The following is a 17,434-nucleotide window of genomic DNA, read 5'->3' as shown; positions in this document are numbered from 1 at the left end:
AAAGAGGACCTGATCTTGACCGTATTGAACAAAGGTTAAATAATAACCATACTGGAATTTCGATTGATATATAATTTGATTATAAAATTACACCGGTATATTTTCATATAAACAAATAACACAATCGAAACTGGGGCTTAATGCAAAATTATAAGTTGTATCTATTATTCGTGATAAAGCGATACGGTCATGAAATACCAAATTATACAAATTTTATATAAGAATCATTTAATCCGACACTTATTTAACACGTATTGCTACTTAATTGGTATAATGTGCACATATTCATTATTATAGCAAACTAGATTTTGTCAAGCTAACGTCTAAATTACGGGTTGATAGGCCGTATTACTTTTATGTATATTCGAGCAGAAAGGGGCGTTGATGGACCGCTACATCAGTTAAGCGTATATTAACATACTTCTGTGTTGCTACACAAACTCAATAATTCCAAATTCAGCATCTATTTAGTAAAATATTGGACAAAATTCCTCAACGTGTACACGACAAGTTTTTAAATCGAAAGAATGTCATGGGACATCTTAAAGGGGTATTGAATGTCATATCAAGCGACATGCCATGTTTATAGAAACACATTGTTTGAGTTGTAGCCATGGTAAGAAAAGGACTTGATGTGCAACACTAAAGTCTGAAACTCTCATAGATTGACGTTTTAGCTTGTTGATAGAAATTAGTAGTAACATACTTGTGATCATTTATCACGTGTTTTACTCGTGACACGTGCGCATTTGTTTATATCTGAAACAACGCTTTAATTTAATATCTTCTGATAGAACAAAAAGCAAGAATATAAAATAAGCAAAACCTGTCTAAAGGCTTTGTACGTTATGGACATGTACAACTGAGAGACGACGTTAAGCATAAAGGTAACCTGTGCATTTGTCTTCAATTAACAATATTTACAATATAACCAACAGTGACATTAACTAATAATACGAAATTCAGTCACTAATTTACAGACTTGTAAAACATAAACGACATTTACAAACTCATGGCCGGAAAAAGTTGAGGTCAATATTTAATAATGAAACCAAGGTAGTGTCTAGACAGAACATTAGGATTCCATTATAGGAAAGGTTTATAACAAGGTAAACGTTCTAACAGCCATGGAAGGCAAGTATAACTTGCGACTATGCAATCGCTAATAAACAAGCCTCTGAAGCGTGCTATGAAAACTCCCAAAATACAGGTGTGTTAATGGAAACGTCGGAATGAAAGACAAAAGTTGTGAAATGTACACATATTAACACATATTAACACATATTAACACAAAAACATATCCATATGCTTACAACTGACAGCATAAGGCCAACTTGCACAAATACTACATGATCTTAATGAACGAAAGTTAAAAAAGAATATGTTTTATGGTATAACAATTAATAGCTAATTTGCCCCTTGATATAACACCGGTAAATTTTCATTTATTATAAATCATATATTCATAGAGTTTGCTTTATACAAAGATATAAATTATATATCGTAATGTAAGGATCGTGGTGATATGATCATGTAATACTATACTCTGCATATTTTATATTAACATACATTTAATCAGACACGTAGTTTACACTTAAGTTCTAATATAGTTGTAATGTTTCTACATGCATTATTCTTAAGCCAAATTTGGGAAACGATCTTGGTTTAGGCAGCAAGTTTTGATGAGGTATCTTGACTCAGCCATTTTGGACGTCATCTTTCTCATTAAAAAAACTATAAGGTCCATTTCGTAATTCATATTTAATATGAATATCACATTTAAACTGACATCATAATGCATAACATAATGCAATTCCATACTTTAAACCACAAACGCGATGGTCATAATTTAACAGCTATATTAAGTTGTGAAATGACAGTGTCATTATCAAAACCATTGATAAACAATAGCAATATTTAATAATTAAAAATAAGGCCAATCGTTTACACGCTGAGTATGCAAAAGCTATGAAAGATATTGTCATAGAAAACTAATAACAGCTGAAATGCTATCAAAGAAGTGTGTTTATTTTCAAGCAATGTATAGCCATACCCTGATCACAGTTGTTGCCTTGCCAGCCAGGTGAACATGTGCATGAGTACGCGTTTTGAAGATTATTGCACGTGGCGCCGTTCTTACACGGAGCGGGTACGCATTCGTTGATATCTGAAATACATGTGTTTACATTCAATTATGTTTATTGGAAAAAACGCTTATAGTACATTAAGTGGACAAAGGGCGTTCATATTAAATTAAGCAATAATTCTTCAAACGCAGTGTTCGTTTTGAGCATGTGCAACAGAGTGATAACTTTGAGCGCCGCATGTAGCCTATGCATTTGTGGCAACATCGACTCATTTAACAATACGAAAAGACATTTTTTTTACAAATGTATAATGTTACGAAACGGTAATACAATTCGTTACGCGATTGACTTGTATGGCACAATGTGCTAATCATAAAAAGCCATCCGTTTACAGGCTGGGTATGAAATAGCTTTGTGACAAAATAGCCACCGGAAATATATTTAAAGGGAATTTAACACGGATGGTCACATATTCTTTATAACCATACCCTGATCACAGTTGTTTCCTTGCCAGCCCGGTGAGCATGTGCACGAGTACGTGTTCTGAAGATTCGTGCATGTGGCGCCGTTCTTACACGGCGCAGTTGCACATTCGTTGGTATCTGAACGATAAACACAACAATCACAATGTCTCAATTAATCAGCGTGGTTACATTATTGATGTAGATCAAACCGTATCGACACATATTAAAAGATGTGTATTAATTCGCCATGTAAGCGTTAAATTGAACAAGCAACAACAAAATCGCTAATCCGGTAGAAAACGTCACACACCCAGATTTGGGTCTGAATAGCGGATTTATAGTTTGAAACATATCCTCAATCAAGAATCTGAATAATGCCAGTCTTGTACAATGTATCAGTGAGAGCCCAAAGATTTCCAATACGATTTTCAAGTAGACCGCCCGTTTCAGCATTTTGACAAATATATCAATATTGTGATATATGTGGTTGGAGAGTAAATTGATCAAATTAAAATTAAAGGTTATAGCGAAATGTCAGCAAATATGTTCGCTTATACACACTTTTCGGTAAGCATGGGAAAAACAATTTGTTATATCATTATTAATATGTTGCGAAATTACTCAATACTGGTTGAAAACACCTTAATTGTATTTGCCAAAATTTGTAATTAAAATGATATAGATGAGTTTTTAATCGGCTCAATCAGCAAATGGTTATCAGCAATCAGTCAATCGGAAGATAAACAACAGTCTAGGAATTGTATAACTAAATTTTGGATATTTGTGCTAAATGTAAAATTCAAGCATGATCCTGTTGTACAGGAAGCCGGATGGTTCATTCAAGGCTAACCCGCATGCATGTGTGTGTGTGCGTGTGCGTGCGTGAGTGCGTGCGCGTGTGTGTGTATATGTGTGTGGACAAGCAGTTTGAAGATGTTATACAATGTCTCATTAGTGTATAAAATTAGTCTGTAGTGTTATATTTTAACAAACGAAGCTTCTGCCAGGCGTTCGTTTAAATTGCGGGTTGATAGGTCGTAATACTGATTATTATGTATCTTCGAACAGAAAGGGACGTTGATGGACCGTTACATCAGTTAAGCGCATATTACCATAGTTCTATGTTGCTACACAAACTCAATAATGCAAAATTCGGTATCTTTTAAGTACAATAAATACAAAATGTCTGAAAGTGTACACGACAAGTCTTTAAAGGGAGATAATTTCATGGGATATGTTTAAAGGGTATGAAATGTCATATCAAGCGACGTGTTTATATAAACCCCTTGTGTGAGTTATAGCCACGGTAACAAGAGGATTAGAGTTGCAACCCTCAAGCCCGAAACTCTCATAGATTGACGTTTGGCCTAGCTGAGAGATATTAGTAGTAACAGATTTGTGGACATTTATACCTGAAGCAAATAGCTAAAACATGGGAGGATTAGTGCAGATGCTAAGGATTAAGCAAGTAGTCAAACGAGTTGAAACAATGTATTGGTATTTTAAATCGAAAGCATTCATTTTGCAAGGATGGTGAACATTCCGACTGGAACAATAGCACCAACGACTGTTAATGTTTATCAAGTCATAGATGCTTTTAAAACCCAAACAACAAATTTAAAAACTCATTGCCAGAATATTTGTATGGGTCAATATCGATATACCCCAGTGGTAATCATTCTGTTAGTGATGTTAACCATTACATGTATCATCAATTGTTTAATTTCATACCTCGGTTTTGTGTTTCATAATTCACTATTGCACACCTAATTGTTGCCCAGTCTAGCCTGGCAACATTATAGTTATTGCTGACTTTTTTAATACTTAATGACCAGTCAATAAAATTACATATACAGGCTAGAATCAGTTGTGTGGTTTATATTAAAGTGACATTTGTTGCTAGAAAATAAACAATACATTGGACATATCTTCGCTTTGGTTTTTTGTTAAACCCGTTTATTTAAAAAAAATGTCCTAACGCGCGTAGAGGGTTCTAACAATATCTAATAAAGTTGAAATCCAATTTGTGTCAGAAAGCACTTAAGTGTTTCAGACACCAAAGTGTAAGACGTGTATCTTTTAAATCCAATAGTGATTGGCTTACAAAATACTTCCCAGGAATGTGACATTAACTTTGTATTAGACATGATTTGACTTTGGTACCTACTGCTACTCTTTCTGAAACAGGAACACGCAGATACAAAAACTTCAAAGCGTTTGCTAAAAACAATTAAAAGTAGAAGTGTTGGTCATTATATTACATGTTATAAATTATATTGATCTGCTGTACTGTATGTTTTTCACTGGTCAATAGACGGAAATATACATAACCTCGTTGACAACTTTAAGTCTGAAATAAGACAAAAACTTTGGAAATGTTAGGTTTTTTCTAATTTGTGTTTGACTGATACATGGTGTTCAGCAACAAAAGTATGGCGAGGTCACGTAGACAATCAAATGTATCAAGGTTGTAAAAACTTAAAAGTGGCGTGTCATTACCACCAGATAATATTATACTAGGGGTCACTAAGAACAAACACCATATAATCTTACTGATTTGAAAACATGAATGCACGAATACAAAACTTCACATATTGTGCTCTCAAACACACAAGTTAGTCGTTACAGGAGATATTGATACTGAATCATATACACTTGTAATTATCAATCAAACTGAATTTGACATTACCAATGAGGAAATTGACGTTGTCGTGATTAGGAAACGATTGATGCTGTAGACACAAACCACATTTCTCCTCAACCGATTGAAAGGTAAGGTTGAAGAAGGGCTGGCCGAAGAGCAGACTGAATTCAGAGCTGGACTTATCACAGTGAAACAGAACTTCAGCTGCATACTTATCATTGTGACGCCTGAAACACTAACATGATCTCTTCCACAGCTGAAACTACTGCACAAAATGCTTTCGACCACACGCGGCATGATGACCTATGTCAGGTTCTAAAATGGTTCAACATTGACGAAGTGCTGTTGCAATGCATCCAATAACTCAATGGAAACGCCAGCACCGCAGTTGTTCTAAATGGACAAATGTAATACTTTGTATGTTATAAGTGGGCGTCCGTCAGGGTTTCCTCTCTCCTCCGTCCTGATTAACAGTTTGTTAGAAGACATTGTAGGAGATTCCACAAAACACCAAAGCTCAATCTCCGTCGGCGGCAGACCCACCTTCAACTGAGATTCGCTTATGCGATTGAGCATGGTTAGTTCCAGTAATTAAAGTATCTCTCTAACAAGCTCTACGAAATAGTGTGGGCATACGGGATGGAGGTCAGCTAAGACAAGTCAAAACTCATGGTGACTAGCATGAACAAATCAGCGCAGACATTACCATGAACGTTAAGACAAAACACGTTAAAATATTTCGGAAAAGCCATGCCCAAGGATGAAACATTCATCGATGAGGTCTGAATATGAATCACCATGACAACTACATCGTTGGCCAGACTTAGCAGATAATGGACAAGCAGCTCCATCAGCTTGTTTAGCAAGTAAAAGTGTTTCAAGTCCCACGTAGTCCCCATCTTACTGCACGGCTGCGATACCTTGAAACTTCATGCGGATACAGAAGGCAGGAAACATGCCTTTGGGAACAACTATCTACGAAGAATGCTCGACATCTCTTACCTGGAACACAAGATTTATGATTACAACCGGAAGATGATTACATAACTTATTGGCCCGAACAAAAACCTCCAAGTCACCGTCAAACGACGCAAGCTAGCTTTTTTAACACGTCACCAGGCACGACTCCTATGCAAGACTTTGCTCAGATAATCCTTGTGAGAGGTCGCCGTCGAAGCTGCCAGAAGAAAAGTTAGATGGTAAGTGTGAACGAGTGGACGTCCTTTCCATGGATGTGCTACTAATGGCAGCCCACAAAAAAGCCCGATCAAGGAAATGATGATTGAATATAGTCATTTACGGAACACGGCCCCGCCCTCTGGCCCGTGTTTTTCAACAGACGAAGACCATTTTCTAACTCTATAGTATAAACAATGTTTTGCATTAGCCATACAAGGAAAACTACCATTCCCTCTTGAGGCTATGTTTTTTAAGGCCTGGGACCATTAACTTACTAAGCAGGGATATCATAAGAACATTTATTCAGAACAAATTTCATGAAGATTAAACCAAAAACAAAACAAGTCTAGAGTATCTCCAAGGTTTTACTATAGCTACTTTAAGACAACTGCCTCTCTGCCTGGCGATCATGTTTTAAACGGACCGCGACACTTTTGAAACTAAGCTGATTTTTCATTATGATACAATGTGCTGACCAAGTGTCATAAAGATTTGGCAATAAATGTTGCCTCTAGAGTGTTACATAGGTGAATATTGACGACGGACGACCCACGACATACAAAAAGTGATCACAAAAGCTCAACAGGAGCACGTTGTGCTAAAGTGAGCTAATAAAACAGGCACGGTTTATTATTTTAATGTTACAACGATGCACATACCATTTGCATGCGTGTCGCAGCTGAGATCCGCTTGGGTGACGTTCCATATGTAACGTCCTTTCAGGTGTTCGGGCTCACTACACACGGGGTCGGGGTTTTCATTCATGAACCGACTGTTGTCCTTAAACCGACTGTCCTTAATGAGCCATTGCAGCTGGCAGTCGCAGATGAGCGGAATATTATATAGATTACTGGAAAAACATTATATTGTGAACTACATTTGTTTAAGTGTTTGCCACAGTTTTATTGCTTAATAAAGACATTTAAAAAAATAACAATTGAATTCCGAGATGTCGATTAGAAATGGAATTTTTAAATAAACAATTGTTTGTGGCCGTTTAAACCTCGGTACAAGACTTCGCAATTACCTGACATATAATCCATGAGTGTACTCATGACATAATGGTTGAAGTGTTACCGGTTAAATAACCACTCATTGTGTCTCCTTTTTACACAACACTCAATGATATATTAAAACCAATGTTAACGTGGAAAGAAATATAGCCATGCGATTAAAAATTAAAATATCACATTGAACACATTTCAAAAGATTTCCCGGGTGGATGAACAGAACATCAAGTAATCTCAAGCGAACCCCAGCTACATCATCGTCGGATACACACGACTTATTCATTCCGTTACTCTCCAGCATTAGCCGTGGGACAAAATAAGCAATACACACCGTTTTGACCTTAACTGTAACCTGTAAGAAGACCAATTAAATCGCTGTTTACAAAAATAATACTCTTAGCTTTGGAAGTGTCAAGTTGTATAATGGCGGCCGCCATAGAAAATAAATGTGTGTTTTTTTGTAAAATTATAAAAGGGAACAAAAGTCGTCTTAATTGTCAATTTTTAAGTATTCGCATGCACGAAGAAATTCCATTTCTACGGACGACGCTATTTTGACAACAAACCCGAAGTCTCTATAGAACAAGTTGTATTATTGGTAAAAAAATCCTCATGAAATCGTGAGGGATCCAATGAAATTTCTGGGTTTGACACACCCAAAAACGGTGAAAAGAAGGAACGGAATGGGTCGAACGTGGGTATCCGACGATGCAGCTACATATAATGTATACCTGTTTGCTGGTTATGTGAAAAGCACTGCAATGTAATAATGGTCTATACATAAGAGATATTTGTATGAATATAACGGCATGTTATAAAACAACTATGTTGATGTGAGCAAAGGTCATTTATGCATAAAACATGATAAAACAATAGGACATATTTATAAGAAGTATTCGTGTATATCATACTATTTGTTTCTTTTTTGGTGCAAACGGAATTAAATTTCACATCAACTTACCGTTTTGTGAGGTACAAATACTTTGTTTTATGATTTAAACCATTTGAAAAAAGCTAGTGAAATATTTTAGGTACACCTTGTAATTTGTAATGCGAAAAAGGGGTAAAAAATGTCAATATAATGCTTTTCTTATATTTAATTATATTGTTGTTTGCATTTACAATTTTTCCTATTCTAAAAAATAACAATTTAAAATATCATTTAATACATTTTTCTCTAGCAAATGTGTTCTTTCGTTTTGGTCGCACATGTATATGCTATAATTAATTATAACAATATGTATAGTAATTATATACTCAAAATGTTTTTGTTTGATACATTATTTATATTTGAAGATACATAGTACTGCTTGAAACCACAATCTTACCGGGTACATAAAATAGTGTTTTCATTAAGTTTTATTGGTTAAGTATTTCATATCCAAACCGAAAAAAACACTGTCGTTTTTAAACTATAGGCATTGTTTAACATGTATAAACTATACCAAAAAGCACTAAAAGTAGTGTTACCTGAATGTTTACATCCAAATATGTTGATGTCACATTTCCATTAAATTGGACCTATTTATATTTCTGTTCCTTACTGCTTACATGTATTTAGGCCAACTACGCAACATGCACTAAATTTATGACTTCTTATGTATCAAACTTTTCCACAAATACCACTCATTAGGCATGAAGTTCTGATGTTAAAAATAAGTATAGGTTTGCACTTAATTTCACGGATTAATAAACTGAAAATATATGTAGTTTTCGTGACCTAATAAAGAGCATTGAAACAGTTCCTTATTCAATATTGAAAATATATAACGAACTGGCATTTGCAGTTTACTTTCAAATTTAATTGTTCTTACATACATATTTTATAAATATATAATGACCTGTCCAGCTTACAAACATATATACATAGACGGAACTGTAACCCCTTGTAAGTGTGCTTAAAATGTTCCGAAATGATTCTGATGATTTGTTTATCCAGTTCCTTAATGCTGTCGAATAAAACAAATATTGAACTTTTATTATTTATTTATTGGTTTGGATGTCTGTTTGCGTGTCTACCTGTCGTTAATCCGTCCCTCCGTCCGTCCTTCCGTCCGTTTGTCTGTGTGTATCGTTGTGTCTGTTTGTGTGTATGTAGGTCTGTTTGTCTGTCTGCCTGCCTGTAAGTCTGTATATCTCTCCGTTCGACAGAATTTATGTCTACCTGTTTGGTTGTATGTCTACCTGCGTGAATGCATGAATGTCTGTCTGTCTGTCTGTCTGTCTGTCTGTCTGTTTGTCTGTCTGTCTGTCTGTCTGTCTGTCTGTCTGTCTGTCTGTCTGCCTTCCTGTCTGCCGGTCTGCATGCCTACCTGCCTGCATGCCTGGCTGTCTGGCTGTCTGGCTGTCTGTCTGGTTGTCTGTATGTCTGTATGTCTGTATGTCTGTAAATCCAGCAATCCAGCATTATATTTAAATAAATATATATATTGCCATCACAATCTAAACATTATCAATATTATTTGCTATTCAAATTACCAAGTGTTCTAAATGCCGTATAAATAAATGATAAAACGATTTTGGCATTTTTTAAATATTAAAGATATATGCTGGTGATTATCGCAAGTGTTGCAAAATTTAAACACGAGTTTCCGTATTCGGACAGAGGAGGCACATTCTGAAATTGCAGACAATTTCTTATCCGAAATAAAAAAAAAATGCGAAGGAAATGAGTGCTGACCTGCTTTTGATAAACACAAATACTAAACATGAACTTCAAGAAATCATGTTAATTTTATTCTAACACAGGAGTCTTTGCTTACAGAAGGGACAGTTTATAAGTATTAATCACATATCTGGTTGGGCAATTAAATAACCCAACAATGTTGTACCAACAAATTACTAACATTAGCTCGAATACGTTTCTTTTTCGCCGATTCAAACAAGACGATGCATAAATTATTCGATTAATAAAACAAACTATTGTATCATGATAAGAGTGACGGTCCAAGGCTGAAAGGTACTTAAAGGGCGGTTTAACAGGTCATTGTATGACGTGGTCTGTAGATGTTTAACATGTACATGCTAATCGCATAATTTAAATGTTTAATTAAAACCATATTAATGCATTGATATAAAAGACAATAAATTGTAAGATCGTTCTTTTACATTCTGTTTTATGTAAAAAAACTACTGTCTCGAAAAAGCCTAAACGTTGACGTTGGAATAAATGGTCGGGCAGATCTTCGTCAAAGGAACACGTGTAAACAGAATACAAAATAAGTTTATTTAAGTATGCAAACTTAATTAAATCAAAAGCAAGTTCAGCGTTCCATAAGATAATATACTTGCTGATTGATTACTTAACTTACTGCTTATAATCCAGATTTTAACCTGGATCACGATCACCAATCATCCCAAGATTTGAGCAATTGCAAATAATCTAAATAATTGAGTTACCTATTTATTTTCGTTACCATAGTAAATAAATGAATATATGCTATCATAAATATGTCTTATACAGCCATACACTTTAAACCAAACTTTTACTTTAAATTAGTAAAGTAGCGAAATAATAATTGTGTAATACAAATGTAGTTTTACCCGATTTACATCGAAGCCGTAAGCTTATGGAAACGCGCTCGAGTCCGTTTTTGGTAGAACCAGCAATCAGTGTATTTTGGGGAAGATACAAAGAACGGTATCGCTCTGGAGATTGAATTGTATACCTCCCGTTCGCTAGGCGAACATTATTTCCACTACCTTTTTTATATTTATAGGTTACTTCTTTACTGTAAATATTGCATTTCAGAAACACAGACAAGCGTTATCGTTGGAAAAAAAATCATAACATTTTTAAAATCGTCAGATAAAATTAAGTCACTGGTTTGATAGACAGTAACGATGATCAGTCAAATTTTACAGCAATGATATTGGTAAATTTAAGCTCTAAGAAATTAGTATATTATTGTTGTCCACTTAATTTGAAAACGTGTCAAATAATAATCGACTATTTCTATTTAATCACTAATTTAATCATTTTTTTATTGATAAAAATTGTTATTTCGTTCTGTGAAAGAGATGATCACGACATACACTCAGTACGCTAACTCTACAAAATATTTCTTAAACAGCTTTGCCGAAAAGGAAATGACCATTACCATCAAAAGGAAAAGGGAATCGTAAATTACTATATAAGTTTGATCGGTTCTATTGCAGGATTTAATTGCGTGAGGTTTTCAAAAAGTCCGCGCCGTATCGAACGAGTGCGAGATACCCCATCAGAACAACGCATTTGTGTAATATTCCATTTATAATATGCACACTGTAACACTTAAAAAAGTGTATTCCCATCAAATTTACGGTAGTAAATAGTACAAATCTCCAATGATTTTTACATTAATATATAAGGGTTTATAATACGTATGGGTTAATATATTACGTTGATTTCCTAATGGGATATATTACGTATTGTGTGATATTGATTCGCAATTCATTTCCAGAATAATGCATATTTAATGAAAGTATTTTTTAATAGCGCACTCTATCTCTCTCTCTGTCTCTCACTCTGTTCACTGTCTCTCTGTCTCTCCTCGGTCTCTCCTCTCTCTTCTGTCTGTCTGTCTGTCTATGTCGATGTATGTCTGTGGTGTCTGTCTGTTGTCTGTCTGTCTGTCTGTATGTCTGTCTGTCTGTCTGTAGTCTGTGGTTGTCTGTATGTCTGTCTGTCGTCTGTTGTCTGTATGTCTGTATGTCTGTATGTCTGTCTGTCTGTCGGTATGTCTGTTGCTGTATGTCTGTTGTCTGTCTGTTAGTCGCGGTAGGTATGTCTGTATGCTATGTATGTATCGGATGTCTCTGGCGATGAGAGCTATATCTTATCCTAGCTCTAGAGAGAGAGAGAGAGAGAGAGAGACTAGGAGAGCAGAGAATAGAGAGAGCGAAGAGAGATAGAGATCGAGAGCGCGAGAGAGATGAGAGAGCGCTAGAAGAGGAGGAAGAGCGAGCAGAGAGAGAGAGAGAGAGAGAGAGAGAGAGAGCGAAGTAAAGATGCGAGCTCTCTTCTCTCTCTCTCTCTTCTAATCTCTCTGTCTCTGTCTCTCTCTTGTCTCTCTCTCTGTCTCTCTGTCTCTCTCTCTCTCTCTCTCTCTCTCTCTCTCTCTCTCTCTCTCTCTCTCTCTCTCTCCTCTCTCTCTCTCTCTCTCTCTCTCTCTCTCTCTCTCTCTTCTCTCGCTCTCTCACCTCTCTCTCTTTCTCTCTCTCTCTCTATTTGGCTTTCGATTTCCTATTTGATAACCCTCTCGAGAAGCTTTTGTAAGAAATGGACCTAAACACCGAATACAAACTGTTTCCCATTGACGAGTGGTAGAGACGTATGCAGATCGTATTTCATTTCAAAAAGAGGAAGACCTAATGATATGAGTATTAAAAGAAGAGCAAGTATATCATTGACAAGATGCGCATGATGGTGTTCAAAAATATCAACAGCTAAACGGAACGTGACTGTATCATAAATAGTTATCTTGTTACTTAAACAACTCGGGAAATCTTGCTATATATCTATTCTTCAACAAACGGTATAATAACGTCAAATATTAACATAATTTATTACCTCAAGGCGCATACACATGCTAATTATTAATCCGCTAGTAGACAAAACAGTTCACTCAGATATACGTTCGATTATGTGTAAAATACACGGGACAATGAAACATAAGGACTGAAAGTTATTTCGTTATTGACCATATTATTGTATAAACTGTTTGCAAGTGAACAATTTAGAGGAACATGAAAGTGTCAGTATGGTAGTTGTGCATGTACTCAACTAGAACGTGCAAGTATGTTGTCCAGAGAAACCCTTCTTTGGGACGTTTGCAACTTAAAACATGCTCATATATGGATAGAAGAGGATTATTCAAACGTTAGATTTGTTGAATTGCCACGTGCACGTAATCAAACACATTTGATTGATGTGCACCTCATTCCCTCCTAAAAGAAAGAAATTAGGAACTGGTTCATATCTAATCACTTAAAGCATGTTCTAATTACAACAGTGCTTTACCATGAAACACAATGTACCACATAACTATCTATAAATACCTGTATTAATTTATTAAACATTAATATAATCAATATAAGTGTTCTAAAATATTTCTGCTTCAAGGTATCGTTGCGGCTGAACAAACCAAAAGTAACTAGTTTCTGATTCAATTCTAGAAATGAACTAATATTTCCTATTGATAAATATGTGTTAATACAAAAATGTACCACATCCCATGGACGATCCGTTGGCATGTTTGTACAACATAAATATATATTCAATTATTTGTATTCAGTTTCTTTTTTTGCAACAAACGTACAGCTATTTCCTTAAATTTGCCGTTTTTCTCATTAAAGCCTTATGCAAAACTGACATGTTCTAATTTTAAAATGTTGAACAGTATGAAAGGTACATGATAGCTTTGAAAATCAATGTTGTTATAAAAATAAAGTATTTATTCTAACAAGTTTGTATTAATCAATTATAATTATATATTTGTTTTCTCCCTTGAATAATGAGCAATGTACCTAATCATTATTTGTCGTGAATGTCGTATAAGACTTTAAAATTGTCTACTTTGATTATAAATGTTAGGCGATTCTTTCACGTATATTTTTACTACACAGCAAACATAATGTATAGCAGTTGTTTTGTTTAGCCCGCATTAAAAAAAAATCACTTTTATTACTTAATCCGCAGTCAGAAAATCATTATAATTACTAACTGGTTCGAATAGTAAATGCTAAAAATATTAAACTTTGTAACGAAACCTTATGAATCTTAAATATGTAGTTATTCATTGAATTTATGATATGTGTGAAATGGGGGCTTCAGGCGAGACAGACACAGCGCTCTCTTGACATGGCTTATAGTCCTTTTAAAAGCAATAGTCAGCTGGGCTGCATTAACGTCCTGCAAGTATTTTTTTTTCACTTCTGTTTCCCCATAAATCAATATCGTATGTAGCATTGCGCCCTCAATCACATCCATTTGTTTCAAATGCAAAAGTTCATATCCATGATCAATACAATCTTAAATGTCAGTAATATAGGAAGTTTTTCAAACAGCTATCGAAAAACAAGTTTGTTATTCAACCAATTTATAGCCAATTATTCAAACGGAAACAAAAGCAATTCCTTTAAAAACGAATATTGTTTAACATGTTCTAGACGTTAATTGTAGTTTCGTTCACAATATGTATAAAATGAAGTGCGTACATGTATCTTGCAAGAACACAAATGTCGATCTATGGGTATACTGAACCATTTTTAGATATATAACATGAGCTTTATTTGAATGTATTTAAGTGTTATTCAATACTGTAAACAGTATATTTTACATTTAAGAATGTGTTAATTAAATCAAAGTTGTGTAACATGTATGAAAAGGATTCATTTAATGGCGTATTATGCAATACTGTAAACAGTATTTAATAGTTAATGATTTGTTTATTTAATCAAAGTTGTGTGTTACTTTATAAAGAAAATGTCTAATTTACGCGTTTTGTACTTGACAACATTAGGCACTTATGACTAGCCGAAAAGAAAATTACACAATCATAATGTCATATTCGTAACCTGTGCTGTTTTTAAACTCTGAATTTTTTTTACAGATACTTTAGATTCGGCACTTCTTCAAATGCACCATCGTCTATGGATCTGAGTGCGTTGTTATTTAAAGACCTGAAACAAAAAACAACGTTAAATTATGCAATGCACGATAACTCTTCAGCTATGAAATACTTAAACGAGTATTTTTAATAAGCTAATAATTGTTTAACGTTCGCCTGCTTTTTTCTTTATATGGGAAAAAAATTCGAAGCCTGTATTCAAACACTTAATTTAGCAACAGACGAGATTATTTAGCAGTTTCATTATAAACAGCACTCTGCACAGAGAGCGCAGAAAACCGCAATGAATGTCTTATTTTAAATTCATAAGACAAAGAAACAACAAAATAGAAATGTATCCCATTCCATCAAGCAGACCACATACGGAGACATGTATATATGGACAGCTGGAGGACATTTATTTTACGACACATCATATATCGATTGTAACTCACAGAACTTGTAGTTTTATCAAGCCCCTGAACGTCGCCCGGGAAATGTGGCGTAACTTGTTGAAAGACAGGGTCCTAAAATACCATTAAACAGCGCCATGTGTTAAAGCATTTAAGTAACACATGTGGATGCATATCAAATTTTCTTAGAGAGGAATTAAAAACAATAGAAACTATACATATACATAGGTTACACGACGAAATTTAAATGTATTCCATTCTATTAAGCAGGCCACAGACGTAGACATGTAAATATGTACAAATGGACGTCATTTATTTCACGACAAATCATTTATCGAATGACACTCACAGAGTTTGTAGTTGTATCAAGCCCCTGAACGAAGCCCGGGAAACGTTCAGTAACTGGTTGTCAGACAGGGTTCTAAAATAACATCAAACAGCGCCATGTGTTAAAGCATTAAATAAAGATATGTCGACGTAAATTAAATGTTCTTGGTGAGGAATTTAAAAAAAAAAACGTCACATACAGTTACATGTATTACTCAGGAACCTTAAGTAACAGCAAATAAATTCAAATGATTACACATTAAAGTAATACATGAAAACATATTTCGTACCTGGTGTGGATTTAAAGAACACCAACATTTAAAAAGTATCGTGACGCTACAGGCAAAAGATGAAATCAAGGAAATCCATTGAATGAACAAGCCTAGCGGTAAGTTTGAAGTGAAATTTTGAGAGTTCCTTGCTCAATAATATGTATACATGTGTACTGCTGGCAATGTTAAAATCACTACTATCATATATTTATCAATTATGATAGGGTCTGTGTATAAATAACAAGAATGGCATTTCACAAAATTAAATGCGTTAATTGTAAAACTTATCATTTTTCGAGTTTAAATGCACCTCAAAACTAAAACAACCTTCAACTCTAATCAAGTACTCGCGTAAATATATTAACATTATTCCAAGTTGGAAATACATTATTTTTAAATCCATTTCTCTTTGAAAAAAGCTTTTGACTTATTTTGGCGATAATTTCTATGTTTTATAAAAACAAAAGAAAAAGGTCTTCAAATGTCATATTTCATTGAAATCATATTTAAATAGATTTTTTTGTCAAAATTAGATGGACTAAATCATTCTATATGCAATGCAGTCTTAGTATCATACTTGACATACATTTAAAATGTAACTGATTATCTTACCTGCGATATTTCGATAGCATCCCGGAGTAAAATAAACAATACATTGTATATAAGCCAACCCTTTTGTTTTGAATATCAGCAAAAAATTTCTTTATTAATTTAAGTTGTATCACTATTTGTATACTTATTTCTTAAATTAAATTATTGTCTTTCATATAAGATTCTTAATGTAAGGTACATTTGAATACATTAATAGATTTAGTTAATGAACAAAAATTAAGGTCCCATGTTATGCCGCGAAATTGAAATGAATTAATTGTAATCAAAACGAAGTGGTAATATGAAGGTTTATTTCGTGTGACATCATAGTTATATAAACAATTATTTTCACAGTTTGGTTGATGTTAAGATAGTACAAAAGTTGAAAAAAGTCCATTCCCATATTTGGCTTGAATCGCATGATTGTCATAGTTGTGCGATGTAGTTTGAATAATCTACAGTAAATTTTAAAGTATAAAAGCTTGTTCTTTATTCTGCTTGAATAATGTAAGGGAACCTATTTCCTTATAAATAAGTAAACTTTTGCAAGCATTAGTTCGAGTAATAGTGTCGCATCAGGACTATATTTCAAAAGATTGTCAAAGTAACGTGGCGCAGAACGATGTTCATTTGTAGTCATATAGTAAGCGTAACATGTATAAATAAAACGATTTATTAAATGGAGTGTTATGCAATACTGTCAAAAGTGTTTAATATTTAAGGAATTTATTAATTTAATCATAGTAACATAATAAAAGAAATGTCTAAATTACGCATTTTGTACTTGAAAACATAATGCAGTTATGCCTAGCCGAAAAGAAAATTACAAAAAACATCATGTCCGATTTGTAACCTGTA

General features: G+C 34.3%; 1 protein-coding gene across 1 annotated transcript in view; it reads right to left on the bottom strand.

Moving 5' to 3' along the window:
- LOC127847502 (fibropellin-3-like) overlaps positions 1–15,015 on the bottom strand; it is a 116,110-nt gene extending 101,095 nt beyond the window's left edge. Inside the window, exons 1-4 of the mRNA XM_052379854.1 lie at positions 14,975–15,015; positions 7,034–7,224; positions 2,576–2,689; positions 2,054–2,167 (exon numbers count right to left, since the gene is read on the bottom strand). Of these exons, the coding sequence (XP_052235814.1) occupies positions 2,054–2,167; positions 2,576–2,689; positions 7,034–7,139 (334 nt within the window). The 5' untranslated portion in view covers positions 7,140–7,224; positions 14,975–15,015. The remainder of the gene's footprint in view (positions 1–2,053; positions 2,168–2,575; positions 2,690–7,033; positions 7,225–14,974) is intronic.
- Positions 15,016–17,434: the final 2,419 nt, after the last annotated feature.

The sequence above is a fragment of the Dreissena polymorpha genome, chromosome 1 (assembly GCF_020536995.1).
Source record: "Dreissena polymorpha isolate Duluth1 chromosome 1, UMN_Dpol_1.0, whole genome shotgun sequence".
Classification (NCBI taxonomy): Eukaryota; Metazoa; Mollusca; class Bivalvia; order Myida; family Dreissenidae; genus Dreissena; species Dreissena polymorpha.
Note: the sequence above shows the minus strand (reverse complement) of the source record. Positions and strands in the feature narration are given on the sequence as shown.